The sequence below is a fragment of the Colius striatus genome, chromosome 1 (genome assembly GCF_028858725.1).
Source record: "Colius striatus isolate bColStr4 chromosome 1, bColStr4.1.hap1, whole genome shotgun sequence".
Classification (NCBI taxonomy): Eukaryota; Metazoa; Chordata; class Aves; order Coliiformes; family Coliidae; genus Colius; species Colius striatus.
This window is the reverse complement of record NC_084759.1, coordinates 154,088,810-154,115,432: the sequence shown is the minus strand read 5'-3', so window position 1 is coordinate 154,115,432 and position 26,623 is coordinate 154,088,810. Positions and strand designations below refer to the sequence as shown.

General features: G+C 41.6%; 1 protein-coding gene across 1 annotated transcript; it reads left to right on the top strand.

Annotated features, from left to right (window-relative positions):
- The first annotated feature begins 219 nt into the window (after positions 1-219).
- ST13 (ST13 Hsp70 interacting protein) lies at positions 220-23,497 on the top strand. The gene is made up of 12 exons (XM_062012990.1): positions 220-445; positions 5,014-5,071; positions 6,883-6,952; positions 7,067-7,137; positions 7,643-7,709; positions 8,274-8,358; positions 11,173-11,283; positions 12,533-12,635; positions 15,846-15,962; positions 16,724-16,787; positions 17,917-18,017; positions 21,971-23,497. The coding sequence occupies exons 1-12, from the start codon at positions 336-338 to the stop codon at positions 22,097-22,099; spliced, it is 1,086 nt and encodes a 361-aa protein (XP_061868974.1). The 5' UTR covers positions 220-335; the 3' UTR covers positions 22,100-23,497.
- The last annotated feature ends 3,126 nt before the right edge of the window (positions 23,498-26,623 follow it).

The window sequence follows — 26,623 nt, the reverse complement described above, 5'->3', positions numbered from 1 at the left end:
CTGTCTCGCCCGGAGAGGAGGCGCGAGAAGGGCGCTGAGGCGCAGAAGCGCACAGGGACAGGGGCAGGCGGTAACGCGGCAGCGATGCCGCGCCCGGCGGGATGCAGCCGCCCGGCGCCCACTCCCGCTTCTAGAACGTTCCCGCCGCTGCGCGGTGCCGGGGGCGTGCCCAGGCCCGAGGTGGGCGTGTCGCGGCGGGCGGGGGCGGCGCCTCGGCGGGGGCGGCGCGGGCTGGAAGGTTCCGCGGCGCCGCGCGGCGGTCGGGTTGCGAAGCGGGGGAGCCTCGGTTGTTGTTGTCGCCGCCGCCGCCGCTTCTTTCCCGCTGCCGTTCCGCCATGGACTCCCGCAAGCTGAGCGAGCTGCGGGCTTTCGTCCGGCTCTGCAAGCAGAACCCGGGCCTGCTGCACACCGAGGAGCTTGCCTTCCTCCGCGAGTGGGTGGAGAGGTGGGTCACGGGCCGCGCCGCCGCCGAGGCGGGTGTGAGGAGAGGGCTGTGGGGGAGGGGAGGGCAGAGGTGGTCTCGCGTGGGGCGTAGCGGGGGAGGGGCGGGGGGCGGTGGCACGTGTCGGCGCGCGGCCCCGCCGCGTGGCTCGGGAGGGGGGCGGGGCCGGGAGGGGGGCGCGGGCGGTCGCCGCTGCGGCTCCCGTCTGGTCCCGTCCCGTCCGGTCCGGTCCGGTTCTCTGGGACGTGGTCGGAGAGCGGCTCCGGTACGCTACCGCCTTCCCTTCGCTTCCATTCCCGCCGCAGGCAGCGCCAGGGTCACAACTGGGGCGTTTGAAAGAGTTGTAATTTCTGTTTGATTGTTTTTGTTTGTAAACTCTGGCCATTCTCGTTGCAAAATCCCGCCTCTCCCTCCCCCCGGCCATCTCGGTGGCTCGGCTTTCCAGGCTGGAAAGCCCTAGAGCAGTCCTTAACCCAGCTAATTCTCTTTGCGTTATGCAGCAGAGTTGGCTAGCTTGTCTTAAAAAGGAGCCGAGTTTGTGGGGAGGTGAGTGGAGTTGATTTACATCCTGGTACCCGAAAGCATAAAATACTTGGCACTTAACGTGTGGAACGGTTCCTGACCAAAGTGTGGTTTTCCCCTTGAAGTTTCCCCATAGCAAGCAGTTGAAGTCTTGCTCCCTTGTGAGGCTCTTCAAACATCTGCTGCACGTAGGCTTCCGTGCACCTCTGGCCTGTCGTAGCAGATGCTTACTAATACAAGAACATCCTTGGTCACCAACGTGAGCGCCTAGAAACACCAGGCTTGCGAGACTGAGGTCCTTTGCTGCTGGCAGAGAACCCCCACAACCTCTGTATTCAGTTGGGGTACCTCTACTTGGCTTCTGTAGCTAAAATCTTTACTACTCTAAAGAATTCTGAGAAGTGAGGAAGTCCCCGCCGTTAAGACATTCGATAAAAGCAGCAGTAAAAAGATTTGCATTTAATGGCAAACTGGGATTTATTGTTGAAAGTTTGCTTTATGTTTTAATTCGAAATCATTTTAACGGGACTTTCTGCTGTATAGTACTTGTAATTAGATGAAAAACCGGTGGGGCTTTGTGTGCTTATAGGTAAGTAAATACCGGTATTTCACAGCATGTCATAAAATGGAAATGGCTCCAATGAACTATTTATTTGGGGGTTTTCACAGTGGCCTTAAACTTATTTTTTATGCATACGAATGTCAGCATGGTAGTAAACCCACTCCTGTGTAAATAACTTCTTGGGTTTTCTCAGTACTGAGCAATCTGCGTGTACGCCCAGGAGGCAGATGCACGTCTGTGTTATCCTGCTTGCAGGTCTTCAGGGTTTTTTTTCTGCTGAGTAAAAGACTTCAGTGTCTCACCCTAGGTTACTTCCATTCTTCTCTTACTCGACTAGGAAGGTGTAAACAGACTAGTTTGGGAGGGAGAGGAAGAGCAATGACTTCTTTTAGCCAAAGAAGATGTTAGGGAACTGAAAGGTGATCATCTGATTTGTAACTTTATCCATGTTAATGGGGAGGGCTCTAATTTCCAAATAAATTTTTAGAGTTTGTATTTGAGTAATAGAAGGGCACTTTTAAGTATAAAAATGCAGTTTTGAACTGTGGAGTGTTTTTTTCCGTGTCAAATCTTCACTGAATGTCTTTATCTCAGAAGTTAAAATCTTTCAAAGTAGAACATCCATGCTTGAAACTTAGCACAGCTTGGCTTCAGGCGGGAATAAACCTGATGAGCCTTCTGTGTCTGTCAGGCTTGTGTTCATCTGAAAGACGTAGGTTTAGTCACCCAGATAATGTTGTGAGTGACTACAGAATAATGATTAAATGATACCGAAATCCATTGTTAAATCTTTCAACTAGAATTCTGATGATTTACTTTAAGAAGAAAACAATCAATGATTCCAACTTTCACGATGCTGACTGCTTGTAAAGCCGTAATGGGATGCTTTATTTGTGACTAGCTGTTAATATTGCATCAGAATCCCTAAGTCTTAACCTGTTTTCATGTGATTGTTATCTCCTAACCGTTCTGTGCAGCTGTTGCATTTAATTTCTGTGTAGATGGTCTCTGTGTAGAAAGGGTAAGTTAGTATATGATTATATTTAGAAAGTGTTTTGACATCCCTTTTAGTCATAATTGCATAAAAATACAAACTTTTTTTTTTTAGTTGTTATGAAATGAGTCATTAAAGGGAATATGTATCAAAAACCTGCAATTGAGCAAAGAAACAAGAGCAATCCTTAAAAAGTAAAGCACAAAATCATTGAACGGAGCTTTTTGCCTTTTTTTGTTCTTGCTTTAAATTCATGGCAGTCCAGTTTCTCTCTAAAGATAATTTTGCTGGTGGTGATGAAAGTGAATTCAGTTCTTCCAACAAGTCATAAAAGCAGCACTTCTCATCACTGTGATGATTGGAAGTATGGAATCGTTGTTGCAAGGGAATCCTGACAGCTCCCAAGAGCTCTTATTGGAGTTGCACAACTCCGTTTTAGCGCAAAGGTTTAATTTAAGGGGTTTTTTTGGAGGGGGGGATGGGTGCTATATTGATACAACTCAGTACCTGCCTTTTCCTGCAGGAGTGTGTCATGCATCTGTGTACTGTTGAGGTTAAATCCATGGCAAGCTCTGCGTACATCCTTGCTGTAGTCATTGCAATAAAATACTCTTTCAAGAGATGTTTAGACTAACTTGCTTTTGAATCGCTTGGGGGCTGTAGCTCTATTTTAAATGGAGGGTAACTGGATATTTAAAACATTTTGAAGGACTAGGAGTTGTTTTAGCCTTGTCAATTCTTGAAATAGCATGTTATTGAATGTGCATATATACTAGTTAAACGTATTCATAGGCTATTCTAAGCTTGAGTAGTTCTCAGGAGGGATGTGAAGGAGGCAGAGGAGACTGGTCAAGTTGTTTCAGCCATGAGATGATTCAAGGTGTCAGGCTTAAAACTGGCTGTTTTTTTGAGACTGATAATTTGGAGTTGTTCGAGAATTTGATACTTGCTTTTTTATGAGCTGTACTTAAATACATAACTGGAAGCTGGGAACGGTATTGACCTTTTTGAGTTGGAGGGTTCTCAGTCTTTTTCACATAATCCAGGCTTTGAAAATCTCACTGTTGGGGGGAAAAAAGTGTTGCTGACAAGTGTTAGTTGTATCTTCACTTGTGAGCATGCTCTGAGCTATTGTCAGCCTATGAAGGTAAACATTTAGGAGGAACAGTTACTACATATACTGTGCTTTTTGCCTAGCTCTGTAATGATTTACCACACTGCAGTTTTGTAGTCCTTAAAGCTTAGATTAAGCAATGTCAACATTCCAGGGACATATCTAGACTTTATGCAATAGCTACAGAGGATGACAATGTTTGTAACTTGTGGTATTTTTTCTTGAGAGTTTATCCTTGTAAACTAGAGGTAGTGTAGTGCCGTTTGCCTGCCTTTTGCTGCAGGGCCTTCTTCCAGAACCTATCCTGCCACCTCCTCTTCTACTCTCTCTCCCCCAGTTTATCCCTGTCCTTTCCTGCACCATACAGACTTGTTTTCAGACAGTTTTGGGCCTGACTGAGAGGGAAGAATGGGACTGCAGCAACCTGACTTAAGAAACTATAGGATCTCAGCCTCAGGATATAGTTTTATGTTACACTAATTCCTGAAGGCACATAGTCCTGCACCCTTCCAGTTCCTCCTACCTGCTTCCAATTGCCATTTCCTTCTCTTCCCTACATCCCTTCTAACTACTCATGTGGGGCCCCTAGGAGCTAGTCAAGCCTGTCGAGTTGTTAGGGGTTTTGTCCCCCTTTGGTATGTGTTCGGCCAGAGCAATTAAAAACTAGCAGTAGATGGGAATGCACGGCGGGAGTGGTAGTTCTCATGGCAGCCTGCCATTAGGGATGATTAGATGTTATATGGAAAAACTGGAGAATTCAGCCTATACTTATTTCTGGCTGCTAACCAAAGTCGATAGAATATAGAACTTTATTGAGAGAATGCTGTCTATACAGAAAATGCTCTTTAACTTGTAGCTGAGGAAAGGCATGAATATTGCGGTATGTAAGAGATGCATTTTTGTTTTAGGCATCAGTTTTTTAATGGCACAAGCATTTTAGGCTGTTAATGCTTCTCTTAACTTTAATCTCTGTTCCAAAAGTGATTCTAATGCTAGTAACATCTATAATAATAACATTTAGTTTTGACTCAAAACCTAAGTTACATTCTAAGGAGCAAATCCACTTGAGCCAAGGAGGCAGCTTTTCCTTGTTTCTGAGCAAAGGTGGGTGGGTGATGTGTGGCATGCACAAATACAAGTCACAGTGGAGCTGTAGGTCAAAGAACCAATAGCCACAACGTGCATTATGCTGCACTGAGAAAAGCGTGGCGGACGTGTGCTTTTCATTTGCTGGTTTAACAGTGAATTGGATCGTTGTGCTTTGTGTGACAACAAAAAGCTGGGATTACCAGCAGGATTTGAGTGAATGAAGTACATGTCTCTATTTCAATAATCTTACCATTTTGGTTTGTTTTTCTTTCGCCTGTTTTGCTGAAAAGTATGGGAGGCACAATACCGCCTGCTCCAGCCAATGCCACCACAGAGGAGACAACCAAGGTGAGATATGAAGAATTTTATTGCTGAAAACTAACATTTGGACTGTGAAAAACATAACTGAGCAGGAGGTGGGAAAAACTTGCTGCCAAACAAAGTGGGTGAATACGCTGGGCTGGGGTGAGGGAGCGTGGCAGTTCAGTCTGAAGCCTGCCCGTTGGATGCCGTAGATGACTTGTCACAGATGGCTTCCTAATTTCTTTCAAGTGTTATCGCGCTCCATTTCCCTAATCCTGAATGCCTGATCTTCTGTTCAATGCAAGTGCCAAACAAAGTCCTGATCTCTTTTTTAATGTACTGTCTGCTGATACACCTCTTTTCTAGTCATTAGTGAATTCAATTGTAGTCTTTGAATGAGAAGAAATACTACCAAGTAGGTAATGAACAATTGAACTATCAGCTTTTTAAGGCAGTATTGTGGAAGAGATTTTTTGTTGGGTTTTGTTCAGTTGTTCCAAGGGAAAAAAGAGTAAATTTGACTTGTAGATCTTTATAGCAGAATTTTCTTAAGCTTTAATTGTTTTAAAAGTAGAAGATTTGGGGTTTTTTGATTTAACAAGACAGCAAGAAGGTGGAATTAGTGGCCAGTTAGAACTCTGTGGAGGGATTATGTGTATGTAGTGAGTATAGTTTGTGACACTGAATGTGAAGACAAACATCTTCTGTCTGTGCCAAAGCTGGATGTGCAAAGTTACGGGATCCAGAGGAAGTTAGTTAGGTACCGTTGTGGTTTAACCCCAGACAGCAACTAAGCACCACACAGATGCTCACTGACTTACTCCCCGCCTTGGTGGGATGGGGAGGAGAACCAAAATCAAGTAAAACTTGTGGGTTGATGTAATAGGAGTTTAATAATTGATTTTTTTAAAAAAAGAGTAATTAAAAAGCAACAAAACAGGGTCATAACGAGTGAGTGAAAGAAATCCCAAGAAAGAGAAGCGATGCCCAATGCAGTCGCTCACCAGCCACTGACAGATGCCTGAGCAGCCATCTGCCCCTCCCCACCAACTCCCCCCAGTTTATATACTGTGCATGACATCATATAGTACGGAATATCCCTCTGGATAGTTTGTGTCAGCTGTCTTGACTGTGTCCCCTCCCAACTCTTTGTGCCTCTCCAGCCTTCTTGCTGGCAAAGCATGAGAAACTAAAAAACCTTGACCTAGTTTTTGCTAAGTAGTATTTATACTGAAACCATCAGAGTGTTATCAACATTTATTCTCACACTAATTCCAAACCACAGCCCTGTACAAGCTACTAGAAGAAAATTGTCCCAGTTGAAATCATGATGTGTAGTTAGAAATTAATAAGAAAACATTGGAAAAATATTTTATGTGTGTGTTTAAGTGGCAAAAATCTATGACCTTGGCACATGTAAACAATATTTTAATCATTGACACCAGCTATGGGGCCTTATCTTAATAATGGTATTAGGTTGAGATAATTTTTAGTCTAGAATATGTGTGAGGGAGGGCAGGAAGATTGAAAGGCTTGGTTAGTATTCATTGCAAAACTGGTTCTGAATTGGGTATTATTTGGATGATTTGGTTTTGATTATTGAATTATATAAATTGAAGGACAAGCTTTACCAATAATAGAAGCTCACGAGTCAAAATTTGGGGTCAGTCATTTGCATGCATTGTAGACTTAATCTGAAAGGAGGAGAATGGAGATTTGTATCTTAAAAATAAAACAGTTTAGCCTGAGAGCAATCTGATGCTTTGAAGATTAATTTTGCATTTTTTGGTGAATTGTTATTTATTAGAGTGGGAGTAGAATATCAGTGGGGAAACATGTATGCTTTTATCTTTCAGGGCAAAGCAGAAGATCAGCCAGAGGAGCCGGTTAAATCACCTGAACCAGAAAGCGAAGAGAGTGACTTAGGTGTGGCAAACAGATGACCTTATCATATTTCACCAATTTGAACATGATTCTGTAAACCCTCTCTCTGTTTGTAGATGGAGCTTAATCTTGCTTTCTGGTTTTTTTAATCCCCAGAAATTGATGATGAGGGAGTGATTGAACCAGACAATGATGACCCTCAAGAAATGGGAGATGAAAATGTGGAGGTAAGGGTAGTATTTTCTGTGTCTGTGACAGCAAATAGGGAGAGATTTTGAGTTTAGTCAAGGACAGCAGATGAGGGGGGATGAGAACTATATTAAGTAGCCAGCTGTTGGTTTGACTCTTTTTCTCCTAAACAGAAGTCTTAATGGCTTTAAATCACTCTCTTCTTTGAAGTTAGAGTCCATCAAAAAGTTCAGTGATGAAAACCAGGGCAGACACCAATAAAATCTCAGAAAACACCCATAAAAACTAGATACATAGAAGTTTTCCACTATTCAACTTACCTTTTGAGCATTTTCTAGCTAAAAATAATAGTGGCCAGTATCTCCACGTTGAAAGCAAAGTTTGCATTTTTTTGAACCATGATTTCAATGCAAATTAAAACCAAAATTCTGGAATAAGAAGACTCTAGCTCCTTTCTTTGTCACTCTGCATGGTAATTTTCTTTTGGAGTCTATGGGATATTTACTTGGGTTTTTTTGTGGTTTTGTCTGTTTATTTTCCTAGGTAACTGAAGAGATGATGGATCAAGCTAATGAGAAGAAAATTGAAGCGATAAATGCTCTAAGTGAAGGTGATAAATTGTTTTTAGTACGTAATAAATGATACCAGGTTTCATTCTCCTTTTAAAAACCAAAGTAAATATTCTGGACCATTTAGAGTCCTTTCAAGGAAGATAAAACCCATTTCCTGTTGGATACCCAAAACCATATCTAGAATATGAAAGCATCTTTAAATACTATCTTGCCAATGGAGCTGTAGTTTTGGGCAGGATGGATGAGAATGAATCTTGATTACAAATTGATCGTTACACTACTTTCCTACATACTGTGATTAGTGTCTCTAGTGGTTTATCTTAATGCAGTGAGAAGCTGTATCATTTAGATGTAACTTCCTCTTTGATTGCGTACAAAGTTAAATCTACAAATTTAACTAGGAAAAGTCTCTCCTCCCCTCCAGCATTAGTTTTGAAGATTGTGCTTCAATAACATAGCAACAGGGAGAAATTGGTTTACCTTTGTGGATAATTTTCCATTGAAGAAGTGCCTAGGGATGTAACACTCTGTAAGGCAGGTTTGGCAATTTGCGTGTAACTTCATTGCATAATGATTGAAACTTTACTGGTACTCATATTTAGGTGAACTTCAGAAGGCTGTCGACTTGTTCACAGATGCTATAAAACTGAATCCTTGTTTGGCCATCTTGTATGCCAAAAGAGCAAGGTGAGTCATTATAAACTGGTGATTTATGTTTCTGCTTGCTCTGTTACTTTCCTTAGGGAACCTAAATGTAACAGGCAACTTGAGGATCTATGTAAACTTAAAACCACGTGGGTGAAAGACTAAAGTATACTTCATGCATTTTCTATTGTGCCGAAGCAGTCATGTAAATAATCTTGATAACAGAGTAACAAAATGGTGTTCCAAAATGCTTTGTGTTCATGTGGCATTTATTACATTGAGTTAGAGTAATGCTGGATACAAACATCTGCAATATCTGGAGTTTCTTCTGGGATTAAGATGGTGAAGTCACGTCCCATTGAGATGCCAAGTTAATTCTGGATCACCTGAATTCTCTCTCTATTGTACCTGCTGAGTAATTTAGTTCACTGTGAAGTAGATTTGTTTCTGTTCACTTGACCAGGACACACCTGTTTCTCAACCCATTCAGTACCCACCTTACTGCTAATTACGTCTATCAGACTGCAGATAAGGCATTGGGAACGTTGCCAGATTTGATATGTAGTAACCCTAACTTCATAATGCACAAACATCTTTATCCTTCTGCTTCTTGAAGAAGGCTGGATAAATATGAGTTGCAGAAGCAGAAGTTCCCTACTGTTTTTTTCTTTCCATATCACATTTTTTGCGTGTAACGCCACTTATGTACCTCAATACCCTGTTGTTTTCGTCATAGTGGTGTTTTTCAAACCACTTTTAGTGCTCTGTCTTCTAAGGACTGGGTTAGCAGTGAAAAAGAGTGTTAGGAGAAGTTTAAAAGTTACCTCAGTTTGATCAAGTGTAGAAGTAAGCAAACAATGTTTTAGGATATTATAAAAGCTGCAGTGTAACAGTAGTGCTCATCAGGTGCTGTGAGTTTAATCCACCTTTGGTGGACTTGAGTTTTGGTTCTGGGGGGTTGTTTTTCTACATCCAGCAGCACTGGAATGTCTCTTACTGGTGAAGTGTAGGTTTGAGACAGTTTCCTGACACGCTGTCCACCTCTTTTTCTGTAAGAGAATGTACGACTCTGCCTGCTTTATAACAAGCCTTAGTGATGAAGTTACCTACAAGCAATTGCTGACAAATTGTTTTCAAGTAGATGTAAAAGTGCAGGAGGTTCTGACTTACAGTATCTTGAATATTGGATGCTTGGTCAACAAATTAAGGAACATTTTTTTAGTGCTTCCTTCAGAGATTTTTGATTTGAAATGCCTTGAACCTCCTAAGGTACTGCTCTACTAAATCTTATCTGCTTGTGTATTGTTGTCGTGGTTTAGGCCCATCAGGGAACAAAGACCACGATTAGCCTGAAGTGGCTGAGAATTGCTCAAGGGCAGGGAGAGCTTAATTGCCGCTTAAGGTTCAGGACAAAACAGACCAGGCCACTCGGTTTGGGGAAGAAAACAGAAAATAATTTAATGCAACATCAACTAAAACATACCCACAAAAACCCAAAACATAACCAAAACGAAACAACACAGAGGAATACGTCAATGAAGAGTCCAACCAGCCTTTTTAAGAACACCTTCCCGCCACACCTCCCCAGAGCCCTGATCCCGGGGTTTTTACCCTGTCCCCTCCTGAACGGTTCGGGGGGGCAGGCAGTGGGGGTCTCAGTCAGTCTGTTCCCGATAGCTTCTGCCGTTTGTCCCTCCTCAGGACGGGCCAACTCCACACCAGTCCTCCCTGCGAGTCCGTGGGGTAACTCACACGCATGGCAGCCCTGCACGGGCTGCTCCGACGTGCACCCATTCCAAAGGCTGCAGCTCCTCTCTGCCTCTCGTGTGGGGCTGCTCTGCGGCGTGCAGGCTCTCCAACACGGCCTGGGCCATGGCCGTCTCCCCACACAGTCCCTCGCCCGTCCGGGCTCACCCACACGGAGCTGCTGGTGGCTCTCAGTCCTGCCATGGATCTCCATAGGTTTCAGGGGCACAGCTTGCATTCTCGCCACGGCTTGCAGAAGGGTCTCCAGTCTACTGCTTCTCCTTCCTTCCTCCTTCTCTGGCTGAAGAGTCCGCGTGGTCGCCTCCATCTTGTATACCTCTTACACCTCCTGACTCGCATTCCAAATTCCCGTCCCCTAAATAGTGATGGCAGAGGCGCCAGATTGGCCCAGCCGGGCCGGAGGTGGATGTGAACCCAGGAGCCGGGGGAGAGTCCGCAAACTCTTTACCTGGTCTTCACTGCAACCCGCTCCCCCTGTTACTAAGCCAAAAGCTGCTCCTTGCTAAACCAGAACAATTGTAAAATTTGCAGTTATTTCACATAAGGGGCAAGGGACTGGAGCTACTTTCTGAGTTTGTGTTTTGTTTTGCCTCTTTGATTTTTCATGACTCATCTCCTGTCTCCTTTTTTTAGTTACTCATGATTCTAGCTGTTGATCCTTATAGCCTGTAGGATAACTCATGCTTTTTTTTTTGTCTTACTGTTTTAAAGACCATGTAATATGACATGCATAATATTATTCTCGTTGTGTTCAAATTGCTAGTTGCCGTTGGCTATAGACTGCAAACACCACGGAATTGAACTGTCCTTTGCTTTTATATATCCTTTCCTTGTGCACTAAAGTTATTCTTGCTGGCAAGGCTTGAAGCTGGGCAATGAATGCTTTTGCTTCTTGCTAATGATTCACTTACAATGATGGGACACACGCACTAAATTTTAATGACTTCATTATCATTATGAAATCTTTTTGAACTCAGCTCTTCAAATGTATTATCTCACTAGCTTGCCTGTTAGTCATCCAAAATTATTCCAGCTTAAGTTAGTAACTTGGTATTTCGATATGTACAATAAGTGTTCTTGTTCCCACAGTGTTTTTGTGAAGCTACAGAAGCCAAATGCTGCCATTAGAGATTGTGACAGAGCCATCAAGATTAATCCTGACTCAGCACAGACCTACAAATGGAGGGGAAAAGCACACAGGTAATGAACTGCACCTGTACTTGATATTATCTTTTTACTTGGAAGAAACAGTGCTGTTTATGCAGTCTCTTCTTCTCTCTGTCTCTGAACTATCTGTCTTGTACATGAGAGCAGTAGCCACGAGCCAAGAAACCATTATGCTGAGTGGATGGCTTAGAGGAGAGAAAGGATGAAGGTGATTTATTGATGACAATTTATGAGTAGTCCTTCTGGCATTGTCTTTTTTTGTCTTTTAAGCATACTCTGTAATGGCTTACTGCTGTTCTGAATAACATTTTCTAAATCATTTGGTAAAGATTGGGAGTTCAATCCTAGAGCACTTTTACATAGTAAAATAAACTGCCTAGACATTAAGGGATCCATTTGTTGCAATTAAAGAGTGGTAATAAGCAAGCAATGTGATTGTTGAAAATTGCATTAGGCTGGTGTGCATCCCCTCTGTGCCTTCACCAACTTTTTTTCCTAAATGACAATAGATGGGACCCAAAATAAAGAAGGTGACACTTTTTATGGTCTGTATAAAAGCAGAAAGAGTAAATGGTAATAAAACATCACCCTCTCTCCACAAAAGGCACGTTAAACAGTGTTCAGGGAGCATTAGTGTCTACAGTTTTAACAAATGGCACAGAGCCTAAGGGTCTGGAGACTGGAGCATAGTGTCAATTAACACCTCTGTAAGCAGAAGTGGTTTGATCATTTAGGAATACCCCCATTTGCTTAGCTTTTGGTTATCGTGGCATTGTATAAATGGTTAAGGAGTGTGCATAGTAGCTTGTATGACCTCTTCAACTAAGACATGCAGTTAGCTAGAATGTTTTGAGTGCTGAGTAAAGGGAGTTCACTTAAGCTTGAAGTTGAGTGGTGTAGACTTCTGCAGAACACTGAATGTGTAATGTTGCACTGAGCATGTACATAATGATGCAGAGTATTCTTGTTATTGTGCTTCACTTGTTTAGGTGGAGTACCTTTTCACTGTTCTAGACCCTTCTTGTTTGTAGCAAACAATGACACTAGCTGATTGAGGGGTTTTTTCCTACTGTTACTTCAAGCAAAAGTTATTGTAAGGGTATAAAACAAGCCTCTGCTGGTAGTGTGCAGGTTATAGAAAACACCATAGTTATTGAACTTCTTTAAGTCCATAGAGCTACAGATAAAAATACTAAATGCTGCATGGCAGTGAGTAGTTTGAAGAACTAGAAGAGTTCAGTTTGCTTTTTCCCTCTGAATGTTGATGTCTTCTGAATTCCAGACTTCTGGGTCACTGGGAGGAAGCTGCTCATGATCTTGCATTGGCTTGCAAACTGGATTATGATGAAGATGCTAGTGCCATGCTGAAGGAGGTGCAACCAAGAGTAAGTAAGAAGGCATAACGCAGGTCCCTCCTCTATTTGTTGGAGTGACATTGCTGCCTTCAACATATAGTCTTGTAGGAACATGTTTCTGTGTCATCAAACTAATTTTGTAAATACTTTTGTCTGCAATCACAGCTGTTTAAAGGCATTTTGTAGGGAAATTGAATCTTTGGGGCCGGGCATGAAACTGAACTATGGAATAACGTGTTCCATTTAAAAACCTTAACAGAAGGATCTGAAGCAGTTGAAGTTTGCCTGGTATTTTAGGATCTAGACTAAAAATATTCAGAAATGCAAGAGGACACTGATAGTATTTTTTTTTCAAGATGTTACTGAAATGCTCAGTTTCATCCTAAACATGTTTGAAAGGAAGCATTCTTCACTGTGATTTGTACTTTCATACATCTACCCCATGGGGGCGGTGTAATCTAAACTGTCTTTCAGTTTTTCTCAAGCAAGTGGCCCCAGCAACGAAGAAATTTTGTGTAACAAATGTAAGACTGTTGATAGCAGGTTTCTTGTTTTTTTTTTTTTTCCCCCTCCATGTGTTGCGTATTTCTTTAAAGCAGTTGTCAGACCACAGGTTGCAGCTGTTGCACTGTGTTGAGTGTACACAGCAAGGTTGGGGTGAGGTGGAGACTGCAGGGCTGGCCTCTTGTAAGATGAGACATGGGGCTTCCCCTGTTGCAGCTGGCTCCAAAACCAACTGCTGGCCAAAGCTGAGCCAGTCAGTGATTCTGTGATAACACTTGAGGAAGGATTAAAAACTGCAGCCCAACTGTGATGAGAGAGAGGAAAATAAAGAACAAAAAAGACTGAAGCAACCGTGCAGATGCCACAGTCAGTTAAGAAGGAAGAGAGGAGGTGTGCTAGGCATGGAAGATTCCCCTGCAGCCCATGGAGAACACTGTGATTAAGCAGGTAGTGCCTCTTGAGGCTGTGGAGGTCTGTGGTGAAGCAGATACCCACCAACAGCCCATGGAGGACCCCATGCTAAAACAAGTGGATGTGCCCTGAAGGAAGCTGCATCCCATGGAGAGCCCACACTGGAGAAGGCTCCTGGCAGAAACTGCAGCCTTTGGAGAGTAGCCCACGCAGAAGCTGGTTTTCTGACAGGAGCTGCAGCCCATGGCAGACCTATGCTGGAACAGTCTGTTGCTTGAGGACCATAGCCTGTGAGCCTGATCCACACTGGAGCAGTCTGTGAAGGATTATATCCTGTGGGGAGGATCTTATACTGAGGAGGAAGAAAGTGTGAGGAGGAAGGAATATTATGAACCAACTATAGCCCCCATCGTCTTGTGCTGTTCAAGGTGGGAGGAAGAGGAGGATGGCAAGTGAGGAATGAAGAAGGGAAACTGAGCTTTGGAAAGAGGGGGAATAGGGAGAAAGTGGCTTTAGTTTTGTGTTTGTTTCTTATCTCTATTTTTAATTGGTAGTAATTTAATCTTCCTCATGTCAAGTCTGTTTTGCCCATGATGGTAGTGGGTGAGTGATCTCCTTGTCTTTATCTCAAGTCGGGAGCTTCTCCATCTTTCTTTCTGTGCTCTGTTGAGGAGAGGGAGAGTGCAGCTTAGTGGGCATCTGGCAGGCAGCCATGCTTAACCCACCACACACAAAAACATGCTTGTGTCTAATAACTTCAGCTTTCAAGTTTTTTTACAATGTCTTTGTAGAAGACGCTGTCTTCAGCAAAACATCACTGGAAACGGTATTACAACCTATTAGTCTTCTGTGCTGGAGACTATTGATCTGTGGTAAATGTAGTTAGATCTTAGGTCTCAACCTTTTTTATAAGGGATATATTTAATGTTTGGCTGAGGGGGAGCCTTTTATTTCCCAGTAAATTTGCCCATGCACAGGAACAGTAGAGTTTGTCTGTGATGCATTGATGTATCCCAGCTGTATGGGAATTTGTGTGTGTAGCTCCAGGAAAAATGTATGGTCTTTTCATGGGTGGCTTTTTTTATCTTTAATAAGTGAAGGTGATACGCTCATCTAATTTATTCACTTTCAGTTTTCCTAGCACTTGTTTTTTTGTAGCACTTTCAGATGAAAGTCTGGGTCAAATTCTAAAAACCCTTAGTTCATGTTTGAGAGATACTTAGAAACAGTGAAAATCAAAACATTGGAAACTTTTTATGTTATCACTTAAAAAAACCCAAAACATTTACTTCTGTCAATGAAGTATTGAACAGCCATAACATCAGGTTCTGATAACATGTACTGCATTCAGTATCAGTGCTTCCTGTGGGGTTCTTTCTCTGGCAAAGATACTTTAAGAATGATGTGATATGGAATGAGTATCTGCTGGCCAAAATAAGTTGTATTGAAGCATTACTACTTATAAAATCATTTGGTTGTTTAAAGAGTGTTCTGAAGTAACAGAAGAATATCCCTGGTAGCAGTAGTTAGTATCTCTGATCTTGAACCTTGATTTTTGCAATGTTCTTTTGTTACAGGAGTGTTACAGGGTAACCATCATACACAGTTCATGAAATCATGAATCATTTTTTTCAATTCTATAGGAGGATAGATTTGATTCCAGGAAAGCAGCATTACAGATAGTGTTCTGTTGTTACAATGAGTCCTGAGTGAGGAGCCTTGGGAGGTCATTGCTAACTACCCTCTTCTGCTGGCGCAGTGGATACGATAGGCTTGAGAAAAAGCCAATAATAGGGAGCAAATTTTCTCCCCGACACACTTTTCTTGGTTTGGTTCAGGAACTCCTTGACTTGTTTGTGTTTAGCTGCAAAGGCATCTGAACCAGCAATAGCACTACATGCAAAGTCTATGTATGCAGGGGAAATTACCCTTCCTATTGTTGCCAGTGCCAGTCCCCATTTCCAGTGCAGCTGCTGGTATCTCTGCAGAAATTAATATGGCAGCATAAAAACACAAAGGGATGTGGAATAATGTCATGGTTTGAATTCAAACTATGATGCAAGTCCCAGAACTCTACAGCAAAGCAGCATACTTGAGTGTGTGTTCTGGTGAATCCAGTTAGGGTTGAGTAGACATGGATAACCATCTGCCATAGAGAAGAAGTAAGAAACGGCTCCTAAAACAAAGGGCTTTTAGGATATGAAGTCAGATCTTAAAATTTAAGAGCTGGTAAAAGCAAGTGATAACACATATATATTTTGTATTTAAATACCTTATGTGATATCCTAGAAGTTTATGTGGGATCTTGGTGTTGTATTGTAACAGGCTCAGAAAATTGCAGAACACCGCAGAAAATATGAGCGGAAACGTGAAGAAAAGGAAATCAAGGAAAGAATGGAAAGAGTGAAGAAGGCACGGGAGGAACACGAGAAAGCACAGAGGGTAAATACTTAGGCTTGAATATTGTTTGATAATTTGGAGAGTGTCATAGTTATTTTGGTTAAAACGAATTGCAGAGAATAATTATTTCTAAGACTCAAAATGGAAGTAAATTTTAGAGGCCTGATTTCTTTCTTGGTTGCTGGACCAGTAATGAAATCTGGAGAATATTAGTCGTTGTATTGCCTGTGCTTTTATTGCTCGTGACAAAAACAAGCTCTTGAATCTCTACTAATCCTATATTTCAACAAGTCAGTTATTGTATGACCGTACCAGAATAGTTTTCACTTAAAATACTTATGTCTTCTGAAGTGGAAGGTTTTAAATTCAGGATAATACTTCTCTTCCTCACTTCCTGACACAGTTTGCCTGTTTTTGCTTCATGCTTTACTGATGTATTGGTATATAATAGCAATGTGATGGGTAGGAGTTGTAGAAATGTAAGAAATATAAGTTGGGGAGCTAAACCAAATCATACTAAAGTATGTACAACGTGTTATTACTGAACCGTATGTTGGACTAGATGATCTCTAAAGGTCCCTTCCAACCCCTACCATTCTATGATTCTATGAACTTAAGAATATTGCTATTTCTTATCCATGGTTTTGTACATTGTGAAGTGCTTTGTTTATTGCAGTAGCTTACCTGCCTGAAGCACTCTCAGGTTTGGGTTGTTTTTTTTTTTCCTCCTAAAACCAGTGGAGCAATAGAAAACAGTCGACAGTTCCCTCGTTTTGTGTGGAATAATATGCTTTCATCTGCAGGAGGAAGAAGCCAGGCGACAGGCAGGAGGAGCTCAGTTTGGTGGTTTCCCAGGTGGCTTCCCAGGTATTTTATTTTTAAGTACTGATACTTGAGGTAGAGGTGACTCTTCTTCCCATATGGAGTATTACAACCACAATTTTGATAATACATGTTCTCAAGGCAATGAGAAAAATACTTTACCAAGTATAGAAATTGTCCAGAAATAACTCTTTGAGCACTAGTGGAAAGAGTGATGGGATTGTTTCTCTTGAAGAGGGTTGATGCTGCGTAGCAATTAGAGGAAAGACAGAAATCAGTAGTGATGGATAATAGAATGAAAGGATTTAGCTCTGAGAAAACAAAAAGTGCAATATTTGCTTAATACATGCTGAAAAACTAGTATTAAAATGTGTTCTAAACTGCCTAGAGTGTTTTGCACCCATTCTGCTTAAAAACAGTAGTTGTTAAGAAAAAGTAGAAAATTTTGATTGACTATTAGGGAAATTTGTGCTGGTTACAAACTATTGCTGGATACAGTGTTTTCTCAAAGGAGTTGGTGCAGTTTACCTTATAGAAAAGGTGTCCTTGAACAATTTGATGAAAATTAGGCTTTCCTTGATATTCTTGATACAATAAGTTGGGGAGAAACAACAGTAAGTACTGATGCTCTTGAAGACTGAGATGTAGTAGTGGGCTATGTGCATGCTCCAACTGTCAGGGGAAACAAATAAAAACCATATCTACCCTGCTTTGCACAGCTGTGGTAGCTGCTGGTTAAGGATTCAAGACCAGAACCTCAAGCATATTGCTTCAAGGCTTTTTAATTTTTGTTTTCCTTTGGTGGTACAAGAACGTGCCTCTGACACAGTACTGCTGATCTGCTTTTGCCATTCTCCCTGGACATTCAAACTCTTTATGTTCCTGGGCTTGAGACCTGCCTCATTTAACCAGAAAAATACCTGCGTCTGTGTACGAGGTGCTATAACCTGACACTTGTTACAAACCTGCTGTTCAGTGGGGTTTAAAACATGGATGAAATAAGATGTAGGCCTTCAGAGAAAGAGAAGGTGAAGACCATGTTTAATTCAGTAGCCTTATGGGAACATGGCTTTAGAGGTGTGGCAAAGGAAGTATGTCTTGGTCTTTCTTGGCCTCCTGTATAGATGAAATAAGTGTTTCTTCCTTATGCATTCTTACTGTCTTGAATTTTCAGGTGGATTTCCTGGAGCTATGCCGGGAGGTATGCCAGGAATGGCAGGTATGCCAGGGCTCAATGAGATTCTCAGTGATCCAGAAGTCCTTGCAGCAATGCAGGTGAGTAAAATCAAAGACAAATGTTCTGAATGAGAGAAGAACGGTGCTTACAAGCTAAGAGAAGGAAGAACAATGTGACCTTCTGGGTAGCAATGGGATGCTTGCTTATTTCTGTTGTGAAATTCTCCTTATGTGTGTGGCACCAGGCTGTCTGGCATCAGTTATCTATGGAAATGCCCCACTCCATATATACCATAGACAAAACTATGTGCTCTGTAGAGTTCTTCATCTCTTGAGGCTCTCGAATGGTTACTTTCCACACAGTATAATTCATTTGCTCTGTCTTGGAATGCACATGCATTGTGGTGAGATAATTAGGCACAAACAGAAAATGATTGTTAGCATTGTTGCAACACAGTATATTAGAATAACACTGAGATGAGAATAACCTTTTCTTAGGGGACTGTTTGGTATTTGCCAGAGGCAAAAGAAGCAGAATAGTAGTCTGCATCTGGCATTTTCTAAATTCATGTTTAGAAAGCATACTTCCCCACTGTTCTTGCACAGTTAATTAATTGCTATGTGTAATGCTTTCAAGCAAGAAAGTATTGCAGCAGATTAAGTAGAACATACCTGACAGCATCAGTTCTAGGGGCACATGAGGTAGGGAAAATCTGAGCTGTGTAGTTGTATTGACATACTAATATGATCAAGTGTAAAAGTGTTGTGTTACTTTTTCTGGATTGCTGTGGTTAAACTAGAGTTACATGTTGTTTTAAGTTCACTGAACAGGTGTGATCCCTGTCTTAAGTAAAAGTGTCCCAAGGGACCCTTATTTGGTATGTCCTGAAATCTCAAAGAAAGGCATTACTTTCCATGCAAGTTCATGAGTTCCCTTAATGGCTGCTGGTGTTTGGAAACACCTCTTTACTTAGACTGACACAGTCAACAATGTTGACTTGCACGCAAACCATGCAAAAAAAGCTCATGACTTGCAGTTGTATTCATAACCTGGCTAATTTATGCTGCAGTGCAGGACTCAGAAATGAGAATTGCTGAAACAAAGCTTTGAAGTGCAGCTAAGTATTAAGTGCTTGCCAGATGCCTTTATAAAGATTCCATTGCATGCCCATTATATAGACCCTGACATAGTGTAGGACTCTGGTGCAAAAATGTGTGCTGACAGTGTTTGCTGATACAGCAGGCAGGCTTGAACACGTAGAACCTGTCAGCAAAGCCTTGAGTTTTTTGCTGACCTCTTTGTGCAAACTTTACATCTAGATACGACTTCTTCAGCATTTCACTGCCACTTTTTACTGAAGTGTCCAACTGACCTATGTTCTCTTCCTCGCTGAACTGGTAGTATAAGCTCTGGTCTTAAAAGACAGAAGTTCCTGCTGCTTGGCTTATGCTCAGTGCAGCTGTGAAATATGTTGATGGGTAATGGTAACCCATGTAATAGCTGCCAGCTATCTGAGGTGTTACCAAAAAAATGACAATACCGAATCACACATCTCCCCCAAATTGCTAGTCCTAAGATAGTGTTTTAACTGACAGTATGTAGAAGCTTTTCATAGTGAGGAAATACTGCTGAAACTGGAGTATTCTGAGAGTAATGACGATATTCTCAATATCTTTACACTTAGTGGCTGTTGCCTCATCATCTTTGAGCCTAGTCTCTGTGAAATAACAGACTCAGGCACATTTCAATGTTAACATCTCAGTAAAGGTTACAATTGTGTGTGCCTGAACATGAACTAGATGAACTATCAAATCCAGCTTGTCATCTGTAAAAGCAACCAAAGAACCAACTATGTCTGCCTATGGACATGTTTATATATTGCTCATCATTGATATAAAGATAAATCGTGTATAAGCTAGTATGTAACATCTTTCTTTATGTAGATTTACAATACTATTACCTGAAGATCTATAGTTTTCAGTGTCTTCAGCATATTGCCTTTTCCCTTCCCTGCCTTTTCCCTTCCCTGCCTTTTCCCTTCCCTGCCTTTTCCCTTCCCTGCCTTTTCCCTTCCCTGCCTTTTCCCTTCCCTGCCTTTTCCCTTCCCTGCCTTTTCCCTTCCCTGCCTTTTCCCTTCCCTGCCTTTTCCCTTCCCTGCCTTTTCCCTTCCCTGCCTTTTCCCTTCCCTGCCTTTTCCCTTCCCTGCCTTTTCCCTTCCCTGCCTTTTCCCTTCCCTGCCTTTTCCCTTCCCTGCCTTTTCCCTTCCCTGCCTTTTTTTTATTGGGGCTGATACCAGTCTTTTATGCACCAAACCAAGTTGCTTTTCATAGCTTCTTAACAGTAGTAGTTGTGATCTTTTGCAGTGACATCTAAGGTGAGATATTTTAGCTCATTTGCCCCTGAGCTTTTTAGTCTTTCAAAGAACTGGCTGAAATTTTCAATAAGTACAGTCTGAGGTTGAGGGCTTCTAGGGAGTTGTACATGTACAGAATACTTACTATGAATTTATAGGACTGTAAAGCATGTAGCATAAATTGGATATTTAATATTCATTTAGGTGTGTTTTCACACAAGCCAGCAACTAAGCCTACTTAGCTTTTTGTTCAATATTCCTATAGAGGTGAAACCATGGATTTAACAACATGACTTGTCATATGCCCTGTTTGAAATTGGAAGCACAACAAGTTTGTGATTGTCAAAGTTGTCTTTTTCTTTCCTTTGCACAGGAATCCTGTAAAGTGGAGAAAATACATCTAGTATCTGTTTTCTGAACTTCAGTGTACTATTTTTCATAGACTTTGCAGATGGCTTTTTGTGAGGGAGATGAAAATAGTTGTAAATCCTTGTAACAAAAGATGAGACTTGGCCCTTCATTCTCAACATGTATAAAACCATGTGGGTGATTTTAATGGAGTCCACATCTACCAAATGCAATTTTGGATCAGACTTGTTAAGCAAGTCTATGTCTTTGTCTGATGTTAGAATAGATACAGGATGGTGGTATTCTAGCATAGAGACCTCTTTAGGACACTAGTTGTTTTTTGACATTTCCAAAGAATACCTTTGTGTTAGCAATGGGCTAGAAGTCTAGGGAAGATTGTGTCTTTCATTGAAACTACTTAAACATGGTAGAAGGAAGAGCAGGTGAAATTGCAGCTAATGCAGATGATTTACACAGGGCATGATAAACTGCTTGCATTTCAGCTGAACTAAAGCATCCTTCAATCTTAGCAGAAGTTGCCTATAATGGAAACATTTTTCCAGGTCAAGACGTAAAACCAGATTTGTTAAAGGGCACTGGTCAAAACATACACATGTAAAACAAGTAAAAGCAATTCTAGCACATGGAGGCTAAAGGTGTACCAGAAGTACAGAAAAATAGTATTAATGCTTCTCATACTGAAGTAAAGAAGATGAAGTTGTTAGTTTTTTGACTACTGACTTATAATATATCTGTGAATGTGTTCATCAGCTGCAAGATGGTGGTGTGATGGGAGATAACAGGTTTCTCTTCCAAGTGTGATTTTGCAGAGGAAATGGGGAATGACTGAGAAACAGATGCATTTTTAAAAGCCAGACATTCACACATAATCTGCTCACAGTCCAGCAGATTAAAGTTTCTCCTGGTAGAAGTAAAAGGGGTGAAAGGGATAAGTAGCAGCAGCTATTGCTCAGAGGAGGGTTATCCTGTCATGCCTGCTACACACGTAGAGCTCCTCTCTTCTTCAAAATGCATTTGAAGATGCCTGAATAGAAATAATCGAGTAGATAAGGCTGTGTTTGATGGCTCTTGTTTTGGGGGAAAAAAGAGCTCTTATCCCTGTGCTCACAGATTGAGCTAGCTGGTACTGTAACAATTAAAGTAATGACTGTGGTGTTCACTGATGCAGTGTTAACAACATGCGTTTGTCTTTAGAGACCTTTTGCCCAGAAGTCTAGTCTTGTCATGTTAAAAGCTGAGCAAGACTAGATCTGTTTTGGAACCACATAACCACTAACTTTTGTAGACTTGTTTTATAAATGCTCTGATTTTCTGCTTTTTGTCCTGCAGGATCCAGAAGTTATGGTTGCGTTCCAGGATGTTGCCCAGAACCCAGCAAATATGTCCAAGTACCAGAACAATCCCAAGGTCATGAATCTCATCAGTAAATTGTCTGCCAAATTTGGCAGTAAACCATAGGATCCCTTCTTCTTAAAAATCATATCTAAGTGGGAAGGATTGGATTTGGCTAACCAGTGTTGCAATAAAACAAACCATTGTACCTCTGATCTTCTTCAGAAGACAAATGGGGTGTTCTAAGGAGCACTGTTCTTTAGTCCCAGGTGTTGACTTTATTCAATGATTGGTTCATAGTATTCAAATGATATTCAGATGACCTAGTTTCAACCATCCCTCCTTGCCCAAGAGTTGCAGCTTTTTATTATAAGTATTGCAGACAGTTTCTTTTGAATGAACACTCCTGTAAAAATTGTAATAATCCAGGAGTGTAAGGTAAAAAAACCTGCTGTTGTGTTGGTTTGGATTTTTCTTTTTTTTCAATTATTCTCAGTGGGCAAAGAAGAAGAAACTTGTAACAATTGAAACTAGTCTTAATCTTAACCCTTAGGACACAAAAGTTGTTCTGGTCACAAATAGCAAAGGTGGGACAAGAATGAAGAATTAACTGGATAAAGGAGTTGTCTGCAAATACAAGTCCATTTCCTTTTTTTGAATGGGTGACATTTTATATAGCTATTAAAATTATCAATGTAACCATCCTAGCTAGTTACACACTGGAACTTCTGGCAGAGCTGCAAATAATGTAATATTTAAATCACAACTGTGCAGCAAAGGTACAGCCCTGTCCTTTGCACAGCTTGGCATGAAGTACGTATTGCAGAGGCCACAGAGGTTTTGTTACTTGCTCGATTCTTGTCCTGCACCTTTATGTAACGTTTTATTTATCAGTCTGGGCATGGGAGAGCAGCTTAGTGTCTGTGCTTGTGCTCTTGTCCTTTCCCAGTTGGCAGGTCCTCCGCTGGTTGCACTTGCCCTTCCTTGGGGCCATGCTTACCAGGTTTCATCTATTTGGAAACTTTAGGGAAGGAATCTGGTTCCCATCACTACCTCTCTCCCACTGAATGCAAGCCATCCAGAACATGTAAATGCAGAGATATAAATGAGTGAAGGGGAGAATACCCCAAAAAATTGCAGCTCTGGGTTCTGAGTTGGTTTGAGTCCTTACATGCTTACCGATTAGAATTTGTTGGCCAAAGTCCTGCTGTCTCTTTAGAAGCGATGACTCTTCCTTCACCGCATACTGTAGTCTTCCATCCTTTATCCTTTTCTTTAGGAAAAAAAAAGCAAAACACAAAAAAACCCCACCAAAAAAAACTCCAAAACAAAAAGCTGTTGTCATGGTTTCAGACTTCCATGTTATTGAGTCCTGTGACATGGAGGAAAAGGTGAAGTACTTGGAGCAGACAGAACGTTCTTTCAACACTAGTGGATTAACAGCATGGGTATCCCTGAAGCAGTGTCTGTGCTGATCGTGTCCAGTTAATTTGTTTACCAATAAAACCAGTTATTATGTCTGTCTGTTGTAGTTAAAACATGATCTTTCTGTGGGAAAAATGATCATAGTTACCTGTTCACCGTTTCAGTCTCGATACTTGTGTTTACTCTTTTGTAATTGTGTATCTTAAGCCATAACTGCTACCATTTAAAAATGAAATCTGGATTGGTGTAGGAACTCAACAACAGTTGGAAAAAGTAAAAGAAAATTCCCCAGATGCTTTTTCTCATACTAATGACCCTGCAGAATGAAATGTGAATCTTTTTGCTTAAAAAATAGAGTTCTGAATACTTCTTTTAGCCTTGAAAAATAAAGTATGGTTTTGAAAAATAAAGCCTTTTGGGTTTGTGTAACTTTCTGATAAAACTTATTTTGCTTGAATTAAATCATAGAATCATAGAACTGTAGTGGTTGGAAGGGACCTTTAGAGATCATCTAGTCCAACCACCCTGCCAAAGCAGGTCCACCTAGATCAGGTCACACAGGAATGCATATATAACTTGTGGTTTAAATTCAGATGAAGTGCTTAAGGGCTTGTCTTCATGACCAAATGAACTCAAGTTATGATGAAATGTTACTACATGTCTGGGTTTTGGTCACACTCTTTATTTCCTGTTCCCAAGAGGAGATACTTGAAGTTGGTCACCCCCTGGTATAGGCTGGAACTCTGCTTCATTTAGTGTGGTGCATATGTGCTGTATATCAGAGTATTTGAATATAGATTAATTCCCTACAGTTTCCTGTTACTCAGTCTTTGCTGTTTGTGTCTGTCTACCCATAACTAAAAGTTTAAAAAGTAGGAAATTAGCTAAACAAGTAGCTATTAAAAATGATCATATCCAAGTCTTGCCTGCTTGCATACACTCATTCATAACTGATTGACTCAAGAAATCTTGGTGTTGGCATTATCAATCTATATGAATTCTTGTTCTTTGGGAATGCACATCCCATGAATCCCTTGGTGTGCTGGTTTTTTGTTTGCTTTTAGTGTTACATGGGAAGTTGAGATACCTGGACCTCATCTCAGTTCCCTAAGTTGGCATGTGGACACCTGAGCAGCTAAACTGGTTTGAGCAAAAGTGCAAGTGCAGAAAGTTACCTGCACAGGAGGCAAGCAAAGATGAGTAAGTTCCCAGTGTGGGATATAAGTAGCAATATGAGGCAGTTGTTATTTTCAGTGATTGTTCCAGTGTTTACTGGCACCTCTTTCAGGTTATTTGCTTTCGTTGTAGCACAGATAGGGGTGATTCATGTAAATACAGTGGCAGTAATCAATTCTGCTGACAATTTGACTCCAAGCTGCCAGTGTGTAAGAATGATTCAGCTCTCCCAGCGTGGTGTTAGCGGTGCTGAGCCAAGTTCAGGTGTGCATTTCTGCAGGCTGAAGCAAGTCTTGTACTGCACCGTTTACCCCATCACCTTAGATGACCTGCTCTGCCAGGGAGCATGATGATGATAAATCTGCAGCTGACTGGTAGTAGAGCCAGAGCCCTGTTTGTGTGAGTCTGAGGGACTTGTCTGTCCTCTGTCGTCCAAATGCTGCCCCAAGGGAAAATAAACGTCAGGTCAGATGCCACCTCCAGGCTGTACTACCTCAGAGTGAGCTGTGTTTCATTGTAATCTGGAAAATGTGAGGCTTGGGGCCTTCACCAGAGGTTTGGGTTTGTTTATTTATCTTGCTTCAGTGTTGGACTGTGAAGAAAAAGTATTTATCCCACTGGTTTGGTTTGTCTTTGTTGCAAGGCAGGGATCGGATGGGCAGGAGCCAGAGTGTCTTGAAGTTGGATGAAAGCGGCAGGGATGACTGGGCAGAGCAGTGATAGGAATGAGACAGAATAGGTTAATAAATGAGTATTAATAAGCCATGTAAAGGTAAAACCTTCTTGTAGAAACAGCTCATTGCAAGCAGACAGTAGTAGTGTCTGTAGTTTGAAATACCTGTCTTCAAATGCTACTTTGTTTTTCTTGTTTGTTACCTTTAGGGTCTTTGCCTAAAGCTTGTACAATCCACACTCTCCCATAGGCTTGTACATCCCTCTCCTGTGAGATGTAAGAGCAAACAGGATTGTTAGGGGAGCTCGTGGCAACTACTGTCTGAGCAGAATCCTTCACCCAAAGGGAGGTTGTGGACTTATCCAGGGGAGTTGGAGCCAGGTCGGCTTTGGCAAGTGGATTTCCCCATGGCATGCTCCTGACTGGACCCTCTGTGGAATCCCATAGGACATCAAGGCTGAGTGATACCTCAGTGCTTTCAGGGCTGTTGGGCAAGCAGGTTGTTACAATAGTGGTAGAGGCTAGAGGGTTGTTTCAGTGGCTGCAGGGCAGTGTGACAGTGGCTGGTACTGGTACAGAAGTGGATAGGCATCCTTGTGCAGGACGGTGGTTCATTAGGAGAATGGTAGCAGCGGTTTTTTCTGATGTCTAGAGAAAGGTCTCTTGAGCCTTATTCAGAGCTTTGTAGAGTTGGGCCTCAACTGTTATTTCATATGTTATGGACTGAGTGCAGCATTGTAGAAAAATCATTCTGGATTACCAAGAGCTGAAATGGAGTAAAAACCAGCAACTTCCAGTTGGATGCAGAGACCACCGTGGTGAGTACCATGGGACAAGTCATAGGAGGTCAGTAGTGTGATACAAGCAAATGCAAATATATATGAAGCAGGAACAGTTTTATTGATGTGACAGAATGGTGCAGGTCAGGTGAGTGGCTGGCGAATCTGTCCTATGGAGCAACAGAAAAAGCCAGGTGGCTTTCGGCTACAAGTCGTTGATCACCTTGTGAATTGGAGCTTAGGTAAGTCATATTCCCCTGGTGTGGTCCTCACAGAGGAACTTCATGTGAGACAAACCTTCACCTCCACTAACTGAAGGTCCTACTGAATGTAAATGCTGAGGACTTTCCTGTAAATCTGAACCTTGATGGCTAACCAAATCAAGATGTTAACTTGTAATCTTGCTAACAAAGTGTTACTGCTGTACCTGTCTTTGTACAAACATGCTCTTGAAATGTATATTCTAGGTGGATGGTCTGACAAGCTTGAGATCTTGTCAATAAATAAATGTATTTGCAGAATGTGTTATGACTCTCTGTTAAGTGAGTAACAAACTTTGGCATCCTTGTTGTTGCACACATTTACTAAAACCAGGGT